This window comes from Myxocyprinus asiaticus, chromosome 4 (assembly GCF_019703515.2).
Source record: "Myxocyprinus asiaticus isolate MX2 ecotype Aquarium Trade chromosome 4, UBuf_Myxa_2, whole genome shotgun sequence".
In the NCBI taxonomy this organism is placed as follows: domain Eukaryota; kingdom Metazoa; phylum Chordata; class Actinopteri; order Cypriniformes; family Catostomidae; genus Myxocyprinus; species Myxocyprinus asiaticus.
The window spans coordinates 57973117-57994843 of NC_059347.1; the positions used below are offsets into that span (position 1 = coordinate 57973117).

General features: G+C 36.8%; 2 protein-coding genes across 4 annotated transcripts in view; one reads left to right on the top strand and one right to left on the bottom strand.

Moving 5' to 3' along the window:
• Window positions 1–16643, top strand: part of LOC127440025 (bone morphogenetic protein receptor type-1B-like) — a 47215-nt gene extending 30572 nt beyond the window's left edge. The window contains exons 5-11 of the mRNA XM_051696397.1: window positions 2892–2988; window positions 3399–3537; window positions 3778–3970; window positions 5793–6090; window positions 9809–9984; window positions 13052–13182; window positions 15845–16643. Of these exons, the coding sequence (XP_051552357.1) occupies window positions 2892–2988; window positions 3399–3537; window positions 3778–3970; window positions 5793–6090; window positions 9809–9984; window positions 13052–13182; window positions 15845–15970 (1160 nt within the window). The 3' untranslated portion in view covers window positions 15971–16643. The remainder of the gene's footprint in view (window positions 1–2891; window positions 2989–3398; window positions 3538–3777; window positions 3971–5792; window positions 6091–9808; window positions 9985–13051; window positions 13183–15844) is intronic.
• LOC127440017 (NAD-dependent malic enzyme, mitochondrial-like) overlaps window positions 1–21727 on the bottom strand; it is a 714514-nt gene that overhangs the window by 252807 nt on the left and 439980 nt on the right. The window lies entirely within an intron of this gene.

Consider the following 21727-nt stretch of genomic DNA (forward strand, 5'->3'; position numbering starts at 1 on the left):
AAGAAACATTATTTCTAATCATACACTGCACGGATGAGGGAAAAACCACCGTGCAACTTCTCTCTCATTAATGTGCGCTGTGCTCATCCAACCGTAGTTGATTGCGGAGCAGCCATTCTCTTAAAGAGACCAGTTTGGCATTTGTTATACAAATCAATGTAAACGTAATGTAAATCGTACAAGTGCATATAAACAAACATGTTACAAAATGTAGTAATATAGTAAGTATAATAAATGCGTAAATACATAAATATTTATAAGGCACAGTCATACATTGTGAAACACTATAAATATTAAAGAATGTAACAAATAGGCTTGTGCTGCATCTATGCAAGGGTTTGGTAAAAATTAATTTGTTTATTTTACATTTTCTTTTGCATATAGTTTTGATGTAGTAGCACTAAAATGATTCTTTTTATAATATAATTATTAATTCTATTTTCATTAGGTTCCAACCTTGTGAATATATTTGTTTAAATTTGTATGAAATTTCAAACAGTGACAACAGCTTGTATCACTATTAAAAATGCAATTTCATGACATCATATAAATTGATAGAATATGAAATTTGCACATTTGTACACATGCCAAAATGTGATTAAAAGGATCAAAAGTGAAAAATGAAAATGAAATGTATGATCTATACATATAATATATAATGAAAAAAATATGTAAAATTATATATATGAAAACTTAGGGCTGTCACAAATATGAAACTTGGCTGACGATTAATTGTCAAACAAATAGTTGCGATTATAACGATTAAATGTCTGTTTTAGGGCTGTGACGATTAATTGTCCCATTAAGGGCTTTCACGATTAACTGTCATATAAATTGTCATATTTCTTAAGGTGTGATTTTTTTTTTTTTTTTCTGCATGTGTGCTTCATACACCTTAAGAAGTCATTTTATTCATTGCAAGTTGTTTTGTAAACCTGTCGCAATTTAATGCAGGCTTTGCAGAGAAAGACAATGCAGGCTTTACAGTGCAAACTACATTATATTTAGACCTGACAGCAAACAAGCATTGCAACAAATCACTGTAACTCATTTCAAATGTAAAAAGGATGTTAACAGAAGTCTTAAAGTTACAGCAAAAAAATTAAATAAATGAATTCTAAAGGTCACAGACAGGTTGGCAAATGTCCATGAAATCTAAATTATGACTATTTTTGGCACTATAGGTTAGCCTAAGTGGGAAAATGTATGACATGACCCCTTTAAATAAAGCAATTCAGTAAAACATTTACATCAACTATTTTGTGGTTACTTATATTCTTTTACCTTTCTAGTTAGGACTTTTTATGCATGCCCCTGTTGGATGTGTAAAAATCACCCCCAAACTCACAGATTCAGTGTGTGTATGGACCTCTCTGAGAATTCTCTCTGATGGTGCGTTTTTGTGTGTGTGTGTTATTTAACTTGAAATATATAAATCAAATAATAAAATAGGGATAAACTATGATTTCCTTATGAATTACATGAAAAATAACTTTTTAAATATTAAAATATTTCTAAATAATAATACTTAATAATCTCTTTTTGGTCAACTTTAGTTTTGTTCAGTTTTACATTTACACTTGTTTTTTGAACTCATACTATATTTTATAATTTTTTTAATAGATAATAATAATAATAATAATAATAATAATAATATATATATATATATATATATATATATATTATTATTATTATTATTACTATTTATATTAAATTTTTATTATATTATGCAATAGTAAAATATTTATTTATTTAATACACATTATTTTAATGGCTCAGATTAAAGCCAGGAGCCCTTATTTGTCATGGAGCAAAACCTTTGAGATTTCGTTTCATCATTTTATCACTCCACAGAAATAGAGTAAGTGTGCGTCTCCTCCTCTGTGCCACAGGTGCTGTTAACACAGCGTGTATGAACCAGGAACATCTGCCATTACATGATTGTTTAAAATGAAATGGGAGTGCTCTGCGTTCACTATTAAAGTTCGTACTTGTTCATTTATATTTTCGTGGGAGTTTGGCGCGAGCCTCTGCTGACAGCGCGTGCATCAGGTCTCTTCACACGCTCTTCAGGACAGGAGCTGGTTGACTTCCGTGGTGCGGCTCAGTGATGCTCGGACTCGGACTTCAACTGAATGACACACAAATGCACCGTTCATGGCATTTATACAGTATATTAGTTTAAAATTCCCTTTTTTGGGCATTAAAATGTGAATGTGAATGCCCAATAATCGCGGTTGTCTTAAATAACCGCAGTTAGAACGAATAACCGCAATCAGATGGTTATTTAACAATCGCGACAGGCCTACTTAATATCTTTTTTAGTTTTCAGTTGCATTACGCTTACATGCTTCTCAAAAGTCTGGCGAGTAAAAACTAAAATTACTGATTCTTTCTCCAACGTGTCCGTAGAGGGTTGCGTAATGATTTTTTAAAAAGACATAATGCTATATCCTGACCATATCCCTAAACCTAACCCTCACACAAACCTGTTGATATCGGCAGAAGCAAAACCTGATTTATGAGCCTTTTCAACGATGGAGCCCCACTGATAATGGTTTCACAGATAATAGTCGAGTTTCATCATGTTTCACCATATTAGTATGGACAGTTTTCAAACCTGCACACACACATTGGATTGATCACAGTCCTCTTGTCATGATATGACTCCTGTCAATCAACAAAGCAAAATAGAAGTATCTGTCTCAGTTACACACACCTGTGTGTTCACACTCTCACACCTGTGCTGCTCAGTGAGTGTACTGTACAGACAAAGCTCTTATTTCAGCATCACACACACACACAGCTCCCAAGGGAAGCCAGTGAGCTCGGTCTGATGTTGTAAGAGTTGTGTGTTTACAGTCAGCTCATTTTTGACTGTGTGTTTGCAGGTTATGTGGATGGAGACATTCATCATATCGCTCTACTCGTCTCTGTGATGGTCTGTAGCTTCATCCTCACCTTTATCATCATCTTCTGTTACTTCAGGTGTGTCATTTGTAACACACACTCACAGACACATAAAAAAAAAAAAAATATATATATATATATATATATATATATATATATATATATATATATATTTTTAATAATTTTATTAAAGTAGTTTGGCCAAAAAAAAAAAAAAAAAAAAATGTTGTCATTTACGCACCCTCATGTTGTTGCAAACCTGATTGACTTTCTTTAGTGGAGCACAAAAGGAGATGTAAGGCAGAATGATAGCCTCAGTCACTTTTTTAACAGAATAAGCTGCACTGTGGACCAGCGTTTATGCTGATAATCAAAAGTCTGGCTATGTGAGACAGACTAGAGTAACCCTAAACTAACCTTAAACTCCCCAATGTATGTTTTTCAGGTTTAACTGTCTTGGTTGAACTCTTGTCCATATGGTGTTTCAGGTACAAGCGTCATGAGTTACTGCCACGCTACAGTCTGGGTCTACAGCAGGAGGAATCATTCATTCCTCCAGGAGAATCCCTGAGGGATCTCATAGAACAGTCTCAGAGCTCCGGCTCAGGGTCAGGACTCCCCCTGCTGGTGAGAAACACACACTACACACAGTCAGCTTATAAAGATAACATGAAATCACATCCATTCCCTTTCCTAATGAATCCCCTCAGTCTTATTGTGCACAATTAATCAGTGCTCATTATTCTAAAGAAAAATGTTTAAAGAACAAACACTACTTTTCGTTCTCTGTGAATTTCCTGTTTCACTCGGAAATTTGTCACATTATAGAAGTAACATGGGTTTTGAAAGCTGTCTGTCTGTCTTTAGGTGCAGCGAACTATAGCAAAGCAGATCCAGATGGTGACCCAGATTGGGAAGGGTCGGTATGGAGAGGTGTGGATGGGCAGGTGGAGGGGAGAGAAAGTGGCAGTGAAGGTGTTTTTTACCACTGAAGAGGCCAGCTGGTTTAGAGAAACTGAGATATATCAGACTGTGCTCATGAGACATGAGAATATATTGGGTGAGACACACACACAAACATTATTACATACATGTTCTGCTTACACAAATCAGTGTTGTGCTTTGGTTATGATACCATTATGCTTTTATTGTTGAGAACTTCAGTATTGGGGAAACTGTAGCTTGAAGGTGCAAGCTTCAAGCTACATTCATTCAAAAAGTTTTACAACTAAAGTGATGAATTGTAATTTTGAAACATATGTCTATAATCCTGACCACTCACATCACATGAGATGAAAACTCCATGACGAGATGAAAATCATGGGTGACTGTGAATAGTGAATTTCTGTAACTGGAAAATATTGCGTTTGAATGATACTGCATCCATGCCCCTAGGTGTCAGTGTCCAAGACGATGCCAATAAAAAAATACTGAGTGCACCTTTAACAAGCTAAAAGATACTCATAATCTAAAGTAATTAAGTTACAGCAATCTACTATTTTGATAAAGTAGTAAACTACACTACAAGTTACTTATGAAAAGTAGCTAGCTACATTAAAATTTTTTTGAGGGTGCAATATGTTTGTATTAGGACTGTCAATCAATTTAAATTATTTGACAGACCTAATGCAAACATATTGCACAATAGGCTTCAAAATAACAACCACTCTAATTTATATAACTGAATATTTGTAGGTAGCTGACATTAAATGGCAAGCATTGACAGCAATGTTGCAGACTATACTTCATCTAAGATATTATACAGCATTGTTCTAATTCTTGTTTAATTATTATATATGCAGTTTTATGACCTCATTTCAATTGAGAGACTACGTGGAATATTTGTATTTTTATAAATATGTTTGTTACACTGCAGGATGATTTAAGTGAACTGCAAAAAAGCTAAAAGTTGATTGAAATGAGGTGGGCCTGGGTAGCTCAGCGAGTATTGACGCTGACTACCACCCCTGGAGTCGCGAGTTCGAATCCAGGGTGTGCTGAGTGACTCCAGCCAGGTCTCCTAAACAGCCAAATTGGCCTGGTTGCTAGGGAGTGTAGAGTCACATGGGGTAACCTCCTCGTGGTCACTATAATGTGTGGTTCTTGCTCTCGGTGGGGCGCGTGGTGAGTTGTGCATGGACGCCGCAGAGAATAACGTGGGCCTCCACACAAGCTACATCTCTGCGGTAACGTGCTCAACAAGCCACGTGATAAGATGCGCGGATTGACAGTCTCAGATGTGGAGGCAACTGAGATTCGTCCTCCGCCACCCGGATTGAGGTAAGTCACTACGTCACCACGAGGACCTAGAGCGCATTGGGAATTGGGCATTCCAAATTGGGGAGAAAAGGGGAGAAAATAAATAAATAAAAGTTGATTGAAATGGTAAAAAAATGATGACACTTAAAATATACACTTTTCCTTATACATTATTACATTTAAACCTTAAATATTAATGTTGAATGCTGTGAACAGTGAAGCTGTATGAGCAATGCAAGGTGATTTATAAAACTCTGATACTGCATTTTTTAATGCTACATCACAACTTATTGGGAAAAATATAGCTTATTACTGGACAAGAATTTACAGTTTAGGGTTTATTTACAGCTGAGCTTATGAAAAATGTTAGTTAGTTAGTTAGTTAGCACACTACTCCCCAACCCTGGTGAAGATTAGATCTGTTATTAGTGGGATATAACCATGTAGTAACATAAAATGTAATACACTTATCTTGATTAGCAGCCTTTTCAAATTAATTAGTTGAAATCAAATGAATTATTACATTAATTTAATCGTGGCATTGCTGTGAAATGAATCAGGTCAGAAGTGATTTATTGTTGTCTCATTTACTAATTTTAACCTCTGTGTGTTGTGTTCTCCAGGGTTCATAGCTGCAGATATTAAAGGCACGGGCTCATGGACTCAACTCTACCTCATCACTGATTATCATGAGAATGGCTCTTTGTACGACTATCTGAAATCCACCACCCTGGACAGCAGAGCCATGCTGAAACTGGCCTACTCCTCTGTGTCTGGACTCTGCCACCTTCACACTGAGATCTTTGGCACGCAGGGCAAACCGGCCATCGCTCACAGAGACCTGAAGAGCAAAAACGTCCTGGTGAAGAGGAACGGAGCCTGCTGTATCGCTGACCTCGGCCTTGCCGTTAAATTCATCAGGTCAGAGTGTATTTGGTTTGCCTCAGGTTCATGTTTCAGTATAATACCTCTTTGAGCTTGTTTTCATTAATAGAATTGCTAATGATTGTAGATGGTAGTATTGCACTACAAAAATCATATTCTCAATCAGTTCTTTAGTCTTGTTTACAAGTATGACAAGTATTATCTGAACATCCTTAAAACAAGATACATTTACTGGAGAGGTAAAATGAGTTAAGCTATTAAACCAACTTAACTCTCCATATCCACAGCCCTAGAGAGTGCATCTGCCACTAAGTTGTCTGTACCACGTGTGTGTTGAAGGTCGAGGTTGTACTCCTGGACAATAAGGGCCCAGCACATCAAACATTGGTTGGAGTTAGACATGCGAGAGAGAAAGATTAAGGGGTTATGGTCAATGTAAACAACAATAGGGACAGGACTATTTCCTAAATAGACCTCAAAGTGTTGAAGGGCTAACAGCAGGGCAAGGGTCTCTTTCTCAATCGTGCTGCAGCGTTGTTGGAATTTTGAAAGCTTCTTTGAGAAGTAGGAGATCGGGTGGTCAATACCACAAGAATCTTCTTGCAGCAGAACTGCTCAAGCGCCAGTGGCACTGGCATCTACCTGCAACTTAAAAGGTAGGTCAGAATTAGGAGCAGACAACACAGGAGCATGGCACAGAAGATCTTTCGCAGCACTGAATGCATTTCGCACTCAGGGTTCCACTTAAAAATCTTGGTCATACTGAGAAGGTCAGTATGGGGTGACACTACTGTCGAAAAGTTCTGACAGAATCTCCGGTAATACCCACTCATCCCAAGAACCTTAGTAGCTCACATTTGTTACGTGATGTGGGGGACTCAACAGGCAACAGGCTTGACACAACCATGACCACTTGTTTTCCCAGATGATCTCATCATCTAAGTACACGTCACAAATCGGCGCTTCTGCAAAAACTATCTGCATGAGGTGCTGGAATGTTGCAGGTGCATTTCGCATGCCAAATGCCAGCACCGTAGATTGCAGGAAATGCTCTGGGGTGACGAACGCGGAGATCTCAGATGCGTGTGGAGTAAGGGGCACTTGCCAATAAACTCAAATCACTTGAGTAGCTGTAACTTAGTGACATAGTTAGTAGAGCCTACCCTATCGACACAATCCTCCATTTGTGGCAGAGTAAAGGAGTCTGGTTTCGTTATGGAGTTGACCTTACGATAGTCCGTACAGAACCGATATGAACTTTAGGCACCAGCAGACAAGGAGAACTCCGGCTATGTACAGCCAGACCATGTTGTAGCATGTACTCCACCTCGGTTCTCATCATGTCAAGTTTTCTAGGGTTTACTCTATTGGGATGTTAGTAGGTAATGTATGCAGGTAACTGGGGAAGAGTTACCTACATCAGTGTCTTGGCTTAACACAGTCGTTCTGCCAGGCACATCAGAAAAAGGGATGTGCGTGTATCAACTGGATAATTTGTTCACTCTGTTTTTTTGGACAAATGAGTGAGAAAACTCTGTAAGTCACTCAGTATAGCAGAGTTTTCTAACCGCTTAGCAACAGCTTGGGATTTTTTTTTAATTAACTCTTCCAGCATATCACCAACAGAAGAGACAGCAACAGATATAATGGGCACAGAAACAGGTGAGGGAGTGGACTTTTCGATGCGCACAACACGTTTATGTGACACACACAGATTTTATGCCTGTGATCAGGGGTGCGAATGACATAAGTCTCCTTTTCACCATCGAGCTGAATGGCTCTGAGCACGGTGAGGAATGCTTACAGTAGCTTTTACACCTGGGCACAATTCGGCACAGCACGATTAGAAACCGTTCTCGGCCCGGAATTCGACAACCGTGCTCAACTATGCTGGTGGAATGCCTGTAGTGGTGTCACGACTCACGATTGGTCACTTGTCAGTTGCCAAGGTTACTTGCTTTTTCTCTGTACCTGGCCAAGTGGACTATTTGGGCAAAGTAAACACTTCACACGGCCCTTAAACTCTTGCATTACCAAGGTAATGACTGACGTTTTTCTTGTGTACATTCAAAGTCTGTTTTCAGTACCACAGTGGGAAAAAAATTATCACTTGAGCTTTGATTGAGCACAATGGTATCACTTCCGGATAACATGTCGACGTGCACACAATTGTCAGGATATATTCGTGTCCCGACTTGGATTTGGGTAACTGACCTACACAATCCACAAGTAGGAGCAAAAAAAGGGTTCTCTCATGACCGGATTCGGGAGGAGAGGGGCAACTGGCACTTTCTGGTTTGGCTTCCCCATAAGTTGACATACGGTGCACGGCCTACAAAAGATAGTCAGGGCCAAAAAAAGTATCGGGAGAAAAAATATTTTCATGATACCGAATAGCCTAATACCGAATACCGAATACCGAAAGTGACCCGATAGCACATGCTCATGAGCCAATTGAAAACATGAAAACAAACAGCAACAGTACTACTAATAATAATACGTCTCAGGACGTAACAGTAGATTTTCTAATATAATTTTCTAATTTCACTTTAATGTAATTTTTTTAATAAGTAACTTGTAGCTTGTCAAAACATTACATTGTTGTTGTTGTTGGACGTAGTTTTTATGTAACAATGTATGCACTTTTCTAGAATTCATTTCAGCTAAAAAAGAAGATTTCCAGATGGTTAATTTCTATTAACCAGATAAAAAAAAACAACAAAAAAAAACATTAATTTCAATAATGTTTGCAGAAGACCTTGCGTCCAAAAGTCCATTTTACTTTTTGGTATTTATGTATTTATTTTTGTTTATTTCTTTTTTTATATATTCTTTATATGTTTTTGTTGAAAAAAATATTTAGTAGTCACTGCTAATATTTAGTACATATTTATACAAGTCAGTTCAGATATACAGTATAAATCAGTGCTTTTTTGGATTTTTTACTAGTTGTATTTAGAGTAAATAAATGTGTATATAGAGTTTAAGGCTGTCACCCTAAATTAGATCCTCATTGTTTTTGTGCCAGATAAATACTATTCTGATTGTTCAGTAATTAAAACAGTACATCAATAACAATTATAAATTATAAAAATAGAAGAAAAAAAATGCCCCTCTTGTATAGTTTCAATGTAGTTAGCAACTTTGTATTTTTAAATACATTTTACATAGAGTGGCTTGACTAGTTTAACTTTTTAAAGGTGCACTCAGTAATTTTTTCCCTATAAAAAAGTTTTACTCCTGAAGAAATTAACTGTAATTTTGAAACGTATGTATAAAATCATGAGCACTCACATGAGATGAGGACTCCAGTCATATCAGTAACCTAATAAATGCTGTTTTATTCTACATGGAGAGGGTCCGCACATGGGGGCTGCCATTTTAGAATCACATGACCAGCTGCATACTACTCACTTAATCTCAGTAACCATCTTGTTATTGAACACTTTCACCCTTGGATTAAATTAATCATGACTGGCTGTAAATACTACATTTCTACAATGGCATCTGTAACTGAAAACTTGATTTTGAATGATGCTACATCCACACCAGTGTCACTGTAAGTCCAAGATGACATGAACAAAAAGTTACACCTTTAAATTATGAATAGCTTCAAAGTAGCTTCCCCAATACTAAATAAACTAGGAAAGTGATTTGAACCCTGCTCAAGTATATATGCTGATAAAGAAGGACCCTACTGTCTAAATATCAGAATGTAATTATTGTATTAACACAGTTTTGTTTGATCTAACAGTGACACTAATGAAGTGGACATCCCACTAAACACACGTGTGGGCACCAAACGCTTCATGGCTCCTGAAGTTCTGGATGAGACTCTAAACAGAAATCATTTTCAGTCCTATATCATGGCAGACATGTACAGCTTTGGCCTCATACTGTGGGAGATCGGCAGGAGATGCGTGTCTGGAGGTATAATTATTCATTCACTCATTCATCCATTCAAAAATGACAAAGACAATTGATGTGAAGTAAAGGAATAGAGTTATAAAATTAATGTGGATAGCATAGCTCAGATAATTTGGTTTTGGAAGAATTCAGTGAGAATTGTTGTAGTTCATTCTAGGATTGCACAATTAATCATATTTTAATCGCGATCACGGTTTCTGCCTCTCACGGTTCATTAAACATAACCGTCTACGGAATTAGTGAGCTAGCAAACAGGAATTGTATTACAGGCAAGCTCATAGCATAGTCCATTTTCACCTCACCTGACCAATCAGGCTCTGAATTGTTGAATTGGCTAATACACAGAAGTGTCAAAGTTTCCTGACAGCTGTCAGGAAGTGATCAGGCCTTTGCGCACATCCATGATGCGGCAAATTCACTTTTAAGTAGTGTCACTTGTGAATCATTATTAGATGTGGGAAGAGTAAGCAATATGATCACCATGAGTGCTAAAATCACGAAATATCCTGCAGTGGTCTCATCCAGCATCATTAAACTTCTAGGCATCTCAGGTGCAATTTTTCCATTGTGTTGCAAGAGTGTCAAATATGCTTGAGAATATAAGTTCAGCACGACTTGAGGTCCACAGTCATTTCCCCATCTTCAACATGTTCTCTTACATTTTTCACCACTTTGTCATTGTTAACTTCTATCACTAAAATCCATGAGCAACACTTGCAGATTGCGTGCTCGTATGAACATACCAGTGGGTGCGGCAACTCGTAGCTCCTCTGAACAGGATTGAATGCATTTTCTGTCAGTCATTGTTTTGGCTATTTGATTGAATGATTGTGTGTGTAGTAGGGATGCTGCGATTGTATGGTTTTACTATTAACTGTGATTAAAAATGTCACGGTTAATTTAATCCTAAGAATTTAAATCTACGGTTAAAAAACATAAAAAAATGTATATACACTTGGCAAAAATATTACATTTATATAATATAAGTATATAGTATATAGTATAAAAGAGTTTTTCGTAAGATTTTGAAAGCCTAATGTGTAAAACTCTTGTACCTGGGTGGGTATAGGAGCTCTTGATATGGTTACGGATGGTGTCCGTGTGGTGCTTGGCCATGTGTCGCTGGTTGAACATGAACTTTCAATTTACGTGAAACTGGGGCTTACACACAAACTACAAAACATGGCAGAGGAATTCCTGATCACTTTTGAAGCAACTGAAAGCACTCCGGTTACATTTAAGCACATCACTGAGCTCTGGTTGTGCATAAGCATCTCTTATTAAATACCTCCTATTTATTTGTTTTGTATTTATCAGTTTTCCTATTGTACGGTTGTGCTTAGCATCCATATATCCCTTAGAAATACGTCCACTTACATGTTCAGTTGTGATATAACTTTTTTGCCTAAGTCTTGTTGCATCATAAGAAAATTAGCAAATAATCATTAAACCAGTTAACCGTTTTTTCTCAGACGGTAATCTAACCGTCAAAACCTCACACTGTGACATCCCTAGTGTGGAGATATTTTCTTTATTTTAGTGGCATAGGCAGTGGAATTGCTTAATTTTATACATTTTAAAACCTGCCTAAAAATAGCCTAAATTTTGTCCACCTGCCCAAGAACATTTTTCTTTGCACAATTCAATCAAAACTAGCCCAACTGGGCAGGAACCCGCCCAATCTGGCAACATTGGTTGTCACTGTCACCTCTGCTGATAACACGCAGAAACAACAACACTGTCTTCTTTCAAAATAAAAGGATTGAGACTGTATAGCAATGTTGCATGCTAAATTATTACAGAAATATACACCGATCAACCACAACATTAAAACCACCTGCCTAATATTGTGTAGGTCCCCCTCGTGCCACCAAAACAGCGCCAACCCGCATCTCAGAATAGAATTCTGAGATGCTATACTTCTCACCTCAATTGTACAGAGCGGTTATCTGAGTTACCGTAGACTTTGTTAGTTCGAACCAGTCTGGCCATTCTCTGTTGACCTCTCTCATCAACAAGGCATTTCCATCCACAGAACTGCCGCTCATTGGATGTTTTTTGTTTTTGGCACCATTAGGAGTAAATTCTAGAGACTGTTGTGTGTGAAAATCCCAGGAGATCAGCAGTTACAGAAATACTCAAACCAGCCCATCTGACACCAACAACCATCCATGTGATTATCTAATCAACCAATCGTGTGACAGCAGTGCAGTGCAGTGCATAAAATCATTCAGATACGGGTCAGGAGCTTCAGTTAATGTGTCACATCAACCATCAGAATGGGGAAAAAATGTGATCTCAGTGATTTGGACCGTGGCATGATTGCTATTCTGAGATGCGGGTTGGCGCTGTTTTGGCGTCACGAGGTGGACCTACACAATATTAGGCAGGTGGATTTAATGTTGTGGCTGATCTGTGTATTACTATTGTATATTATTATTGTGTATTGGAATATAATATTAATGTCAATAATGATAATTTAAAGAATGGATCTTAAAAGGGGACTCAAGTGTAAACACCTTACAGAGTAACTCTTTTTTTAATGGCAGTAAAGAATGGGCAAAACATGACATCATTTTGGTTAAAAGGAGTCATGAACTATTTGGTAGTTTTTAAACCTTGTTCAACGTGAGAGCCACTGTTTGATGTCATTTTGTGTTTTTTTTTTTGTTTTTTTAAGAATTCATAGCTAAGAATTGGTAACAGTATTTTATTTATTTATTTTTTTTTTCAAATGTCAGAATAATCGTGATAAAATTTTTGAGCAAAATAATCGGGATTATCATTTTAACCATTACCTGAGTTCATATTGAGTTCTTTAACTTTTCATTGCAGACTTTAGTATCTTTGCAAATCTGAGCACAGTTTGAGACAGTTTGACAGTTTGAGACTTTTTCTCAGGAAAACATGTGCAATGCTTCCACAAAATTCTCCATTTGCTCTCTATTTAATCTCTTTGCTGTCTTGGAGAAGCAATTTTAAATTTTACATTAAAGAGATCTCATTTGTGATTTTTCCTACCTTCTGGGTCTTTATTTGGGCATTGATCAATGTTTGATCACATCTGCAGGTATTGTAGAGGAATATCAGTTACCATATCATGATCATGTGCCTAATGATCCATCATACGAGGACATGAGAGAGGTTGTCTGCATCAAGAGAATACGGCCGTCTTTCCCCAACCGCTGGAGCAGCGATGAGGTAAACACACAAAGCTCACTCACAAACACGCACATCTGCATGTTGTTTACACTGATTTTACTTTTACAAATTACAAAAATACACTTAAACAAAACAGGGTTGTGCATGATTCAGAATTTAATTGTGAATGCCTTTTTAAAAATCTGGTATTTAAATGAAGGTAGGACACAGGATGCAGAATTGCATTTTGAGTTTGAATATAAGGTATAATTAAAAATGTATCTAAAATAAATTAATGTAACTGCTTTAAGTGTAGTATAGGCTGATTCTCACATTCTCATGAAAATATCCTTGTCATATTTAACCCCAAATCAATATAGCACTTCTACTGTATATACAAGTATACAGATGGATGAAATGACGTTTCACTGAGACCCCATAGTGCTACTATTGACAGTGCAAGACAAAAATGTGAGACAGTAAATAAACAATGGAAGACAGACCAGTGTGCAATAGACTTTAAACCAGAGACTTTAAAAAAAAAAAAATAAGCCAAAAGACAGTACTAAGAGATTACTACGATGATGTATGAACACTTCACAAGTCAAATAATAATATATCTATTTGTTTTTTTCCCCCAGGTTGCGTTAATGACAATTGGGGGCTAAAATGTGTGTAACAGTGTAAAAAATCTTAATAGTCCTAAAAATATCCTCCTTTTTTATATTCAAAATGTAATTTCTTGTATGTTTCTTTTGATTTTTTTCCTTCTTCACAGGTTTCATGTGAAACACTCTAAGGGGTATTTTCAGAAAAAAATTATTACATTAATAATACATGTTTTAAATGCCATCTATAGAAATTTGTATAATAGTATATATACAGTATACAGTAAATATGGAGAAGAAAATGTATTTTATTTTAAGGATCCACAATAATGCACCACTTAAGCATGAATTAGACAGTAATTAATATTTAACTGAATGGAGAGTAGGGCTATCTTAGCAATAACTGTCTTTTTTTGTGTAGAAAGAAATGTAATTAATGCTCAATTTCAGAGATCATCAAGTTTACTAAACAATATTAAAGGAATATTCTGGGTTCAATACAAGTTAAGCTCAATCGACAGTATTTGTGGTGTAACACTGATTACCACAAAAATGAATTTTGACTTGCCCCTCTTTTCTTAAAAAAAGCAAAAATCTGTGTTACAGTGAGGCACTTACAGTGGAAGTTAATGGGAGCCAATTTGTTTTATGTTAAAATACTCACTTTTTCAGATGTATAGCCAAAAAAAACAAACAAAAAAAACAAAACAAAACATAAACAGTATGTGTAAACATGATTTTAGTGTGATAAAATCACTTACTAACATTTTCTGTGAAAAGTTATAGCCAATTTTACAACTTTGTTGCCATGACGATGTAATGTCAACAAACCCTACTGTAAAAATTACAATTTAAACTTTTTGAACTTTACAGCTCAAATAATACATGAGTTTTAACATAAGAATTAATGTAAGTGCTTTTATAAATTATAAGCTTCACATTTCTGCCTTCAAACCCTCTAAAAATTGGCCCCATTCACTTCCATTGTAAGTAACCTCCATTTTTGCTTCTTTTTTTTTTTATTTTTTTTATTTTTTTTATTTTTTTTATTTTTTTTATTTTTATGAAAAGGAGTCGAAATTCGTTTTTGTTGTAATCAACATTATGCCACAAATGCTGTCGATTGAGCTTAACTTGTATTGAACCCAGAATATTCCTTTAATTCACTATTTAAGGTTAATTAGTATTGGCTTTATAAAGCTGATACTAAAAAAAACAAACTAACTTTTATTAAAGACAACTTAAAATAGTTTAACCTATTCAACATTGTTATGCATGTTTCATTTACAGTAAAACTCTCTGAACATTTTGAAGCTTGCTGCAAATACTGTAAACACCTAACTGATGTCGAACAAATTAATAACTTGTGTAAGTAAATGTTTCACATTAGAAAAAGGAGTCAAATTGTCTTTAAGTTTTTAGCAATTCTATAGTAACAATTAAGTAAAACCAATACTAATTAGTCATAATTACTCTCCTAATATAGTTCAATAAACTTAATATCACCTTATAAATGCACAACAAACCTATAACTTGAATAGGTCAAATTTTCACTTTAGAACAGGGAGTCAGTTGTCTTTTAATAGAACATTTTATTAATTTATTAGTAACAGCTTTGTAAAGCTAATACTAATCAGCCTTAATTACTGGCTTAATATTGTTTAGTAAACTTGATTTATGATAAATCTCTGAAATCGAGCAATATTTACATTAGTTACACAAAAATAAGACGTTTAATATGTTGTAAGTTATGGCTAAGATAGACTTAATATGCATTCAGTTAATGATTAATGACATTCTTATTCATGCTTAACTAGTGCATTATTGTGGACCCTTAAAATAAAGTGTTACCAAATGTGAAGAAAAAAAAATATTCTACCTATCAAGGAATAAATAGGCATTATTAGCCCAAAATTAGATTTAAATAATTAATCTGAAGTAATTATATTTTGTCACAAAACTTGTGTTTGACTAATGAGATTGTTGTGTGACTGATAATTTTGTGAATTTCTCTCCGTCATTCCGATTCAAAGTGCAATTCAACATCCTGTATTCAACATCCAATTATGAATCCAACCCTGACACAAATGTGACGTTGTTGTGTGTTATTTCAGTGTCTCAGACAGATGGGAAAGCTCATGACAGAATGTTGGGCGCATAACCCCGCCTCCCGGCTAACCGCACTGCGTGTTAAAAAGACGCTGGCCAAGATGTCAGAGTCTCAGGACATTAAAGTCTGAGTACAATCCAACTGCACTGACGCTAACGCTGAACTCCCCACCCACAACGTCCTACTGTGTATTCCAACAGCAGTGGTGACCATTTTGGCAGAGCATCCTGCAAATTGACTGGTCAGTGGCAAAGACCTTCGGTGGCCAATGCCAATGAAGGCACATCTCTGTGATTGAATGAAGGACAGAAATACAGCCTTGTGCTTGCTGTGAAATCTGCCGACACCAGTGCATGAAGCTCTTCTGTGTGACATAAACATCAATGAGAGCTCCCCCTACTGGTGAGTAGTGGAATGTCCCGAAACGTCTGTCATAATACATTACTCTACGAAGATGTAAGTACTGTGGGATAAAGCAGGACCTCATTGAGCAAGAAGGGACATGTGTGCTTCACAAAAACTCAGCTCAAGACTTCAGCTCAAGACTTTCTTGAGAGTTGGAAACTGACTGACTTAAGTTTTTCCTTATGACAATCTGTTCAGCTCGTACAACACAATTATGATTGTGTCAGATTTGTCTCTAACCCTGTTGCCAGTCAATCTAACTTGCAACAAATTTCATGGTTGATGTTGAAAATGTATTTAAAGTCATAGAAGCTGTGGTTTGCCTTGATGGCCTGTGCCTTATTTATTGCGTACATAACTGAGAGCATCTCTGTACTTGAATAAATGTTCTTATTTCACTGAATGTTTCTGATGTGAATATTTTTACACTCTGACCTTTGAGGTTATATAACACCGGGAGATTTTTGGAAAGAGTCAGAATGGTATGTTGGAAAATGTTTGTCGCTTTTACAATGATAAACACAGCAATAATGTTTCAGAATACTGGTGATATACTGTATATATACTGTATATAATATCGTGTAGGTCCCCATCGTGCCACAAAAACAGCTCTGACCTGTCGAAGCATGGACTCCACAAGACCTGTGAAGGTGTCCTGTGGTATCTGACAGCAAGACGTTAGCAGCAGATCCTTTAAGTCCTGTAAGCTGTGAGGTGGGGCCTCCATGGATCGGACTTGTTGGTCCAGCACATCCCATAGATGCTCAATCGGATTGAGATCTGGGGAATTTGGAGGCCAAGTCAACACCTTGAGCTCTTTGTCATGCTCCTCAAACCATTCATGAACAATTTTTGCAGTGTGGCAGGATGCACTATCCTGCTGAAAGAGGCCTCTCTTTTTGCCATGAAGGGGTGTACGTGGTCTGCAACAATCTTTAGGTAGGGGGTACATGCCAGGACCCAAGGTTTCCCAGAGAACATTGCCCAGAGCATCACACTGCCTCCGCTGGCCTGCCTTCTTCTCATAGTGCATCGTGCTGCCACCTTTTCCCCAGGTAAACGACGTATACATACCCGGCCGTCCATATGATCCAAACGAATACGTGATTCATCAGACCAGGCCACCTTCTTCCATTGCTCCATGGTCCAGTTCTGACGCTCACGTTCCCATTGTAGCCGCTTTTGGCAGTGGACAGGAGTCAGCATGGGCACTCTGACTGGTCTGCGGCTACGCAACCCCATACACAGCAAGCTGCAATGCACTGTGTGTTCTGACACCTTTCTATCATGGCCAGCATTAAGTTTTTCAGCAGTTTGTGCTACAGTAGCTCTTCTGTGGTATCGGACCAGACGAGCTAGCCTTCGCTCCCCACATGCATCAATGAGCTTTGGGCGCCCATGACCCTGTCGCCGGTTCACCGGTTGTCCTTGCTTGGACCACTTTTGGTTGGTGCTAACCACTGCATATCGGGAACACCCCACAAGACCTGCCGTTTTGGAGATGCTCTGACCCAGTTTTCCAGCCATCACAATTTGGCCCTTGTCAAAGTCGCTCAGATCCTCACGCTTGCCCATTTTTCCTGCTTCCAACACATGAAATTCAAGAACTGACTGAATATATATATATATATTATTTTATTTTTTTTATTATTTATTTATTTATTTATTTTTTGATTTATTTTTTTTTTTCCAAAAAATTTTTTGCACTGTTTTAACATTAATATTTATATTATAAAGATATTCCTGAAATCAAAGTCATTCTGTTGTCATATGACAATTATTTTTTTTTTCTAAGATATCACATATTTTGACATTTTTATGTAAAGGGACATTTCTTTTTTTGCTGAGTTTATATAGAGGGCCTGGGTATGTATATATATATATATATACACACACACACACACACACACACACACTACCGGTCAAAAGTTTTGAAACACTTGACTGAAATGTTTCTCATGATCTTAAAAATCTTTTGATCTGAAGGCGTATGATTAAATGTTTGAAATTAGTTTTGTAGACAAAAATATAATTGTGCCACCATATTAACATTTCATTATAAAACTAAAATTGAATAAAATAAAATAAAACGTTTTTGTAATTGATGACTTGGATCAAATAATAAGAAAAGCAGCCAATAAGTGCCCAACATAGATGGGAACTCCTTCAATACTGTTTAAAAAGCATCCCAGGGTGATACCTCAAGAAGTTGGTTGAGAAAATGTCAAGAATACATGTCTGCAAATTCTAGACAAAGGGTGACTACTTTGAAGATGCTAAAATACAAAACAGTTTTGTTTTATTTTGGAATTTGTTTAGTCACAACATAATTCCCATAGTTCCATTTATGTTATTCCATAGTTTTGCTGACTTTACTATGATTTTAAAATGTGAATATATATATATATATAATAAAGAATGAGTAAGTGTTCAAAACTGGCAGCCAAAAGATTGGAATAATGTACAGATTTTGCTCTTAATGGAAAGAAATTGGTACTTTTATTCACCAAAGTGGCATTCAACTGATCACAATGTATAGTCAGGACATTAATAACGTGAAAAATTACTATTACAATTTGAGAAAAATGTTCAGAACTTCTTAAACTACTTCAAAGAGTTCTCATCAAAAAATCCTCCACATGCAGCAATGACAGCTTTGCAGATCATTGGCACTCTAGCAGTCAGTTTGTCCAGATACTCAGGTGGCATTTCACCCCACGCTTCCTGTAGCACTTGCCATAGATGTGGCTGTCTTGTCTGGCACTTCTCATGCATCTTACAGTCTAGCTGATCCCACAAAAGCTCAATGGGGTTAAGATCCATAACACTCTTTTCCAATTATCTGTTGTCCAATGTCTGTTTCTTTGCCCACTCGAACCTTTTCTTTTTCCCATAAGGCCTGCACCCCTGAGTCTTCTCTTTACTGTTGTACATGAAACTGGTGTTGAGCGGGTAGAATTCAATGAAGCTGTCAGCTGAGGACATGTGAGGCGTCTATTTCTCAAACTAGAGACTCTTAAAAAAAAAAAAAAAAAAAAAAAAAAATGTTTTTTCTCTCTTAAATTTGTTTTTTCTCTCTTCAAATTTTTTTATTTATTATTTATTTTAATTTATTTTCTCTTGAAAAAAAAATAAAAAAATTAAGAAATGTAAGACTTAGGCTACTCACTCTCTCTCTCTCTCTCTCTCTCGCTCTCATCCGTCATTTAGCAGCTAACTCATAGTGTGAGCGTGCAGGGAAGCGCATTTTTACTGAACTTACGAAGTTACACATGTATAAACCTCCATAAACCCATAAATCAGAAATGCAAATGGCGTTATTTTGCGTCTCTGTAAGCGAGCGATGCGCTAACGATTGACAAAGCTGTCAACGTGACAGTTTGCAAGCGTGCGAGGGAACCATGGACACTAAAATTGCATTTGTCTAAAAACAAATGATAAAAAATATTTTTTTTTTTTTTTTTTTTTAGATACATTTTGTACAGAAACTGGCTGCGGACATAATAGCATTTTACTTTGAGTGTTTTTAATGAACTTGTACTGTACTGTACATGCACGACATAACAATGCACATTTGCCAGCAATTGTCATCATTCTATACAGAAGCAAACATTGCATAGTTGGCACAGCATTTATGCCAGACAGAAATTTTCAATGTTTTGCTATGCTTGACACTTAAATAAGGGGGGTTCTGTTGTTGTTTTTTGTTTTGCCCATTCATTTGGCTTTTATTTTCGCACATCTCCTCTCCTCTTTTGGAGACGTGGTGAATTGTATGGAAATGGCAGTTCGTTAGAGGTTTTTACACGTTTATGTAAAAGGTGGCACAGGCTGCAGGCAGTGATATTACAAACAGATCCACAAATAATGAGCTCTTGTTCACATCACACTGTGAGCACAGTTACAAGCACACTAACATTCACATTTAGTGTGACGAGTGTTTGTTTACAGAACTCCTATTGTGGACGCTTTATTCTAAAAAGTATCCTAGCATAAACTGTTATGGAAAGTCTTAATGTGGTTCCAGTTACTTTGCAATGAGGTTGCACAGACTATCGTTAACTGTTACTGAAAAATATGTGAATGGTTTATTCCAGTTGTAAACACTTAATATTTTCAAAAGAGTTTCTTGCTCCTGAGGCAAATGTTTCTTAAGGTCTTGCTATAGATCCTATTTACGATTCATCTGTGCATATTATTCTAATCCAAAGAAATCAAAGTTTGATTTTTCTCAAAATGTGACACCATGCTCCCCCTCTGATACGCTGCTCTTTTTCAGCTGACGTCACCAAGTCCTCTGACTTTTTCAGCCCCTATAACCACCTGTCTCCAGAGCCCCTTAGAGGACAGGGAGGGAATTTATGTTCCGAAGTTGCTTTTCCTTCAATCACAAAAAGATTCACATTCATTGGCAGCTGTTTGCATTCACTCGAAATAGCTTTGTCAATCCCTTATGAAAATTAGCCACGGTTTTACTACATTAACCACTGTGGCAGGGAGGAGGGCGTGGCCGGGTCGTGATGCTGCACACCCGGCCCCTATTCAGGCTAATCAAGCCCTGGAGAGGGATAAAGGCAACCAGAGGCGGCAGTTCTAGAGAGAGAGAGAGAGAGAGAGAGAGAGAGTGTTACGGGCAGCTGCCCGGCACGTGTTTGTCTTTTTAAGTTTATTATTAAATTATTATTTATATTGTCAAGCCACTTCTCGCCTCCTCCTTTCCCTTGTACCTCGTTACAACCACATTTTCACCATGATATTTAGTGCAACCTTTGTAATAACGGAAAAAGCAAAACTATGGCAAAATGTGTGAGCCGGTTCTTTTCAATCTACAGCGCGGTCTAATTCCTGAACGAATGACTCCGATCAGCCAGTTCTTTGTGGTGAATTAAAAACTTCTTGAACCGCACATCAATCATTTCGTTATGTACGACTCAAAATGAAACAAGAATTGTTACTGTGTTTTGTGTGTAAGGCTTGTTGGACTTACAGTTGTGCTCAAAAGTTTGCATACCCTGGCAGAAATTGTGAAATTGTGGCATTGATTTTGAAAATAGGACTGATCATGCAAACGTCTTTTATTTAAGGATAGTGATCATATGAAGCCATTTATCATCACATAGTTGTTTGGTTCCTTTTTAAATCATATTGGTAACAGAAATCACCCAAATGGCCCTGATCAAAAGTTTACATACCCTTGAATGTTTGGCCTTGTTACAGACACACAAGGTGACACACACAGGTTTAAATGGCAATTAAAGGTTAATTTCCCACACCTGTGGCTTTTTAAATTGCAATTAGTGTCTGTGTATAAATAGTCAATGAGTTTGTTAGCTCTCACGTGGATGCACTGAGCAGGCTAGATACTGAGCCATGGGGAGCAGAAAAGAACTGTCAAGGACCTGCGTAACAAGGTAATGGAACTTTATAAAGATGGAAAAGGATATAAAAAGATATCCAAAGCCTTGAAAATGCCAGTCAGTAC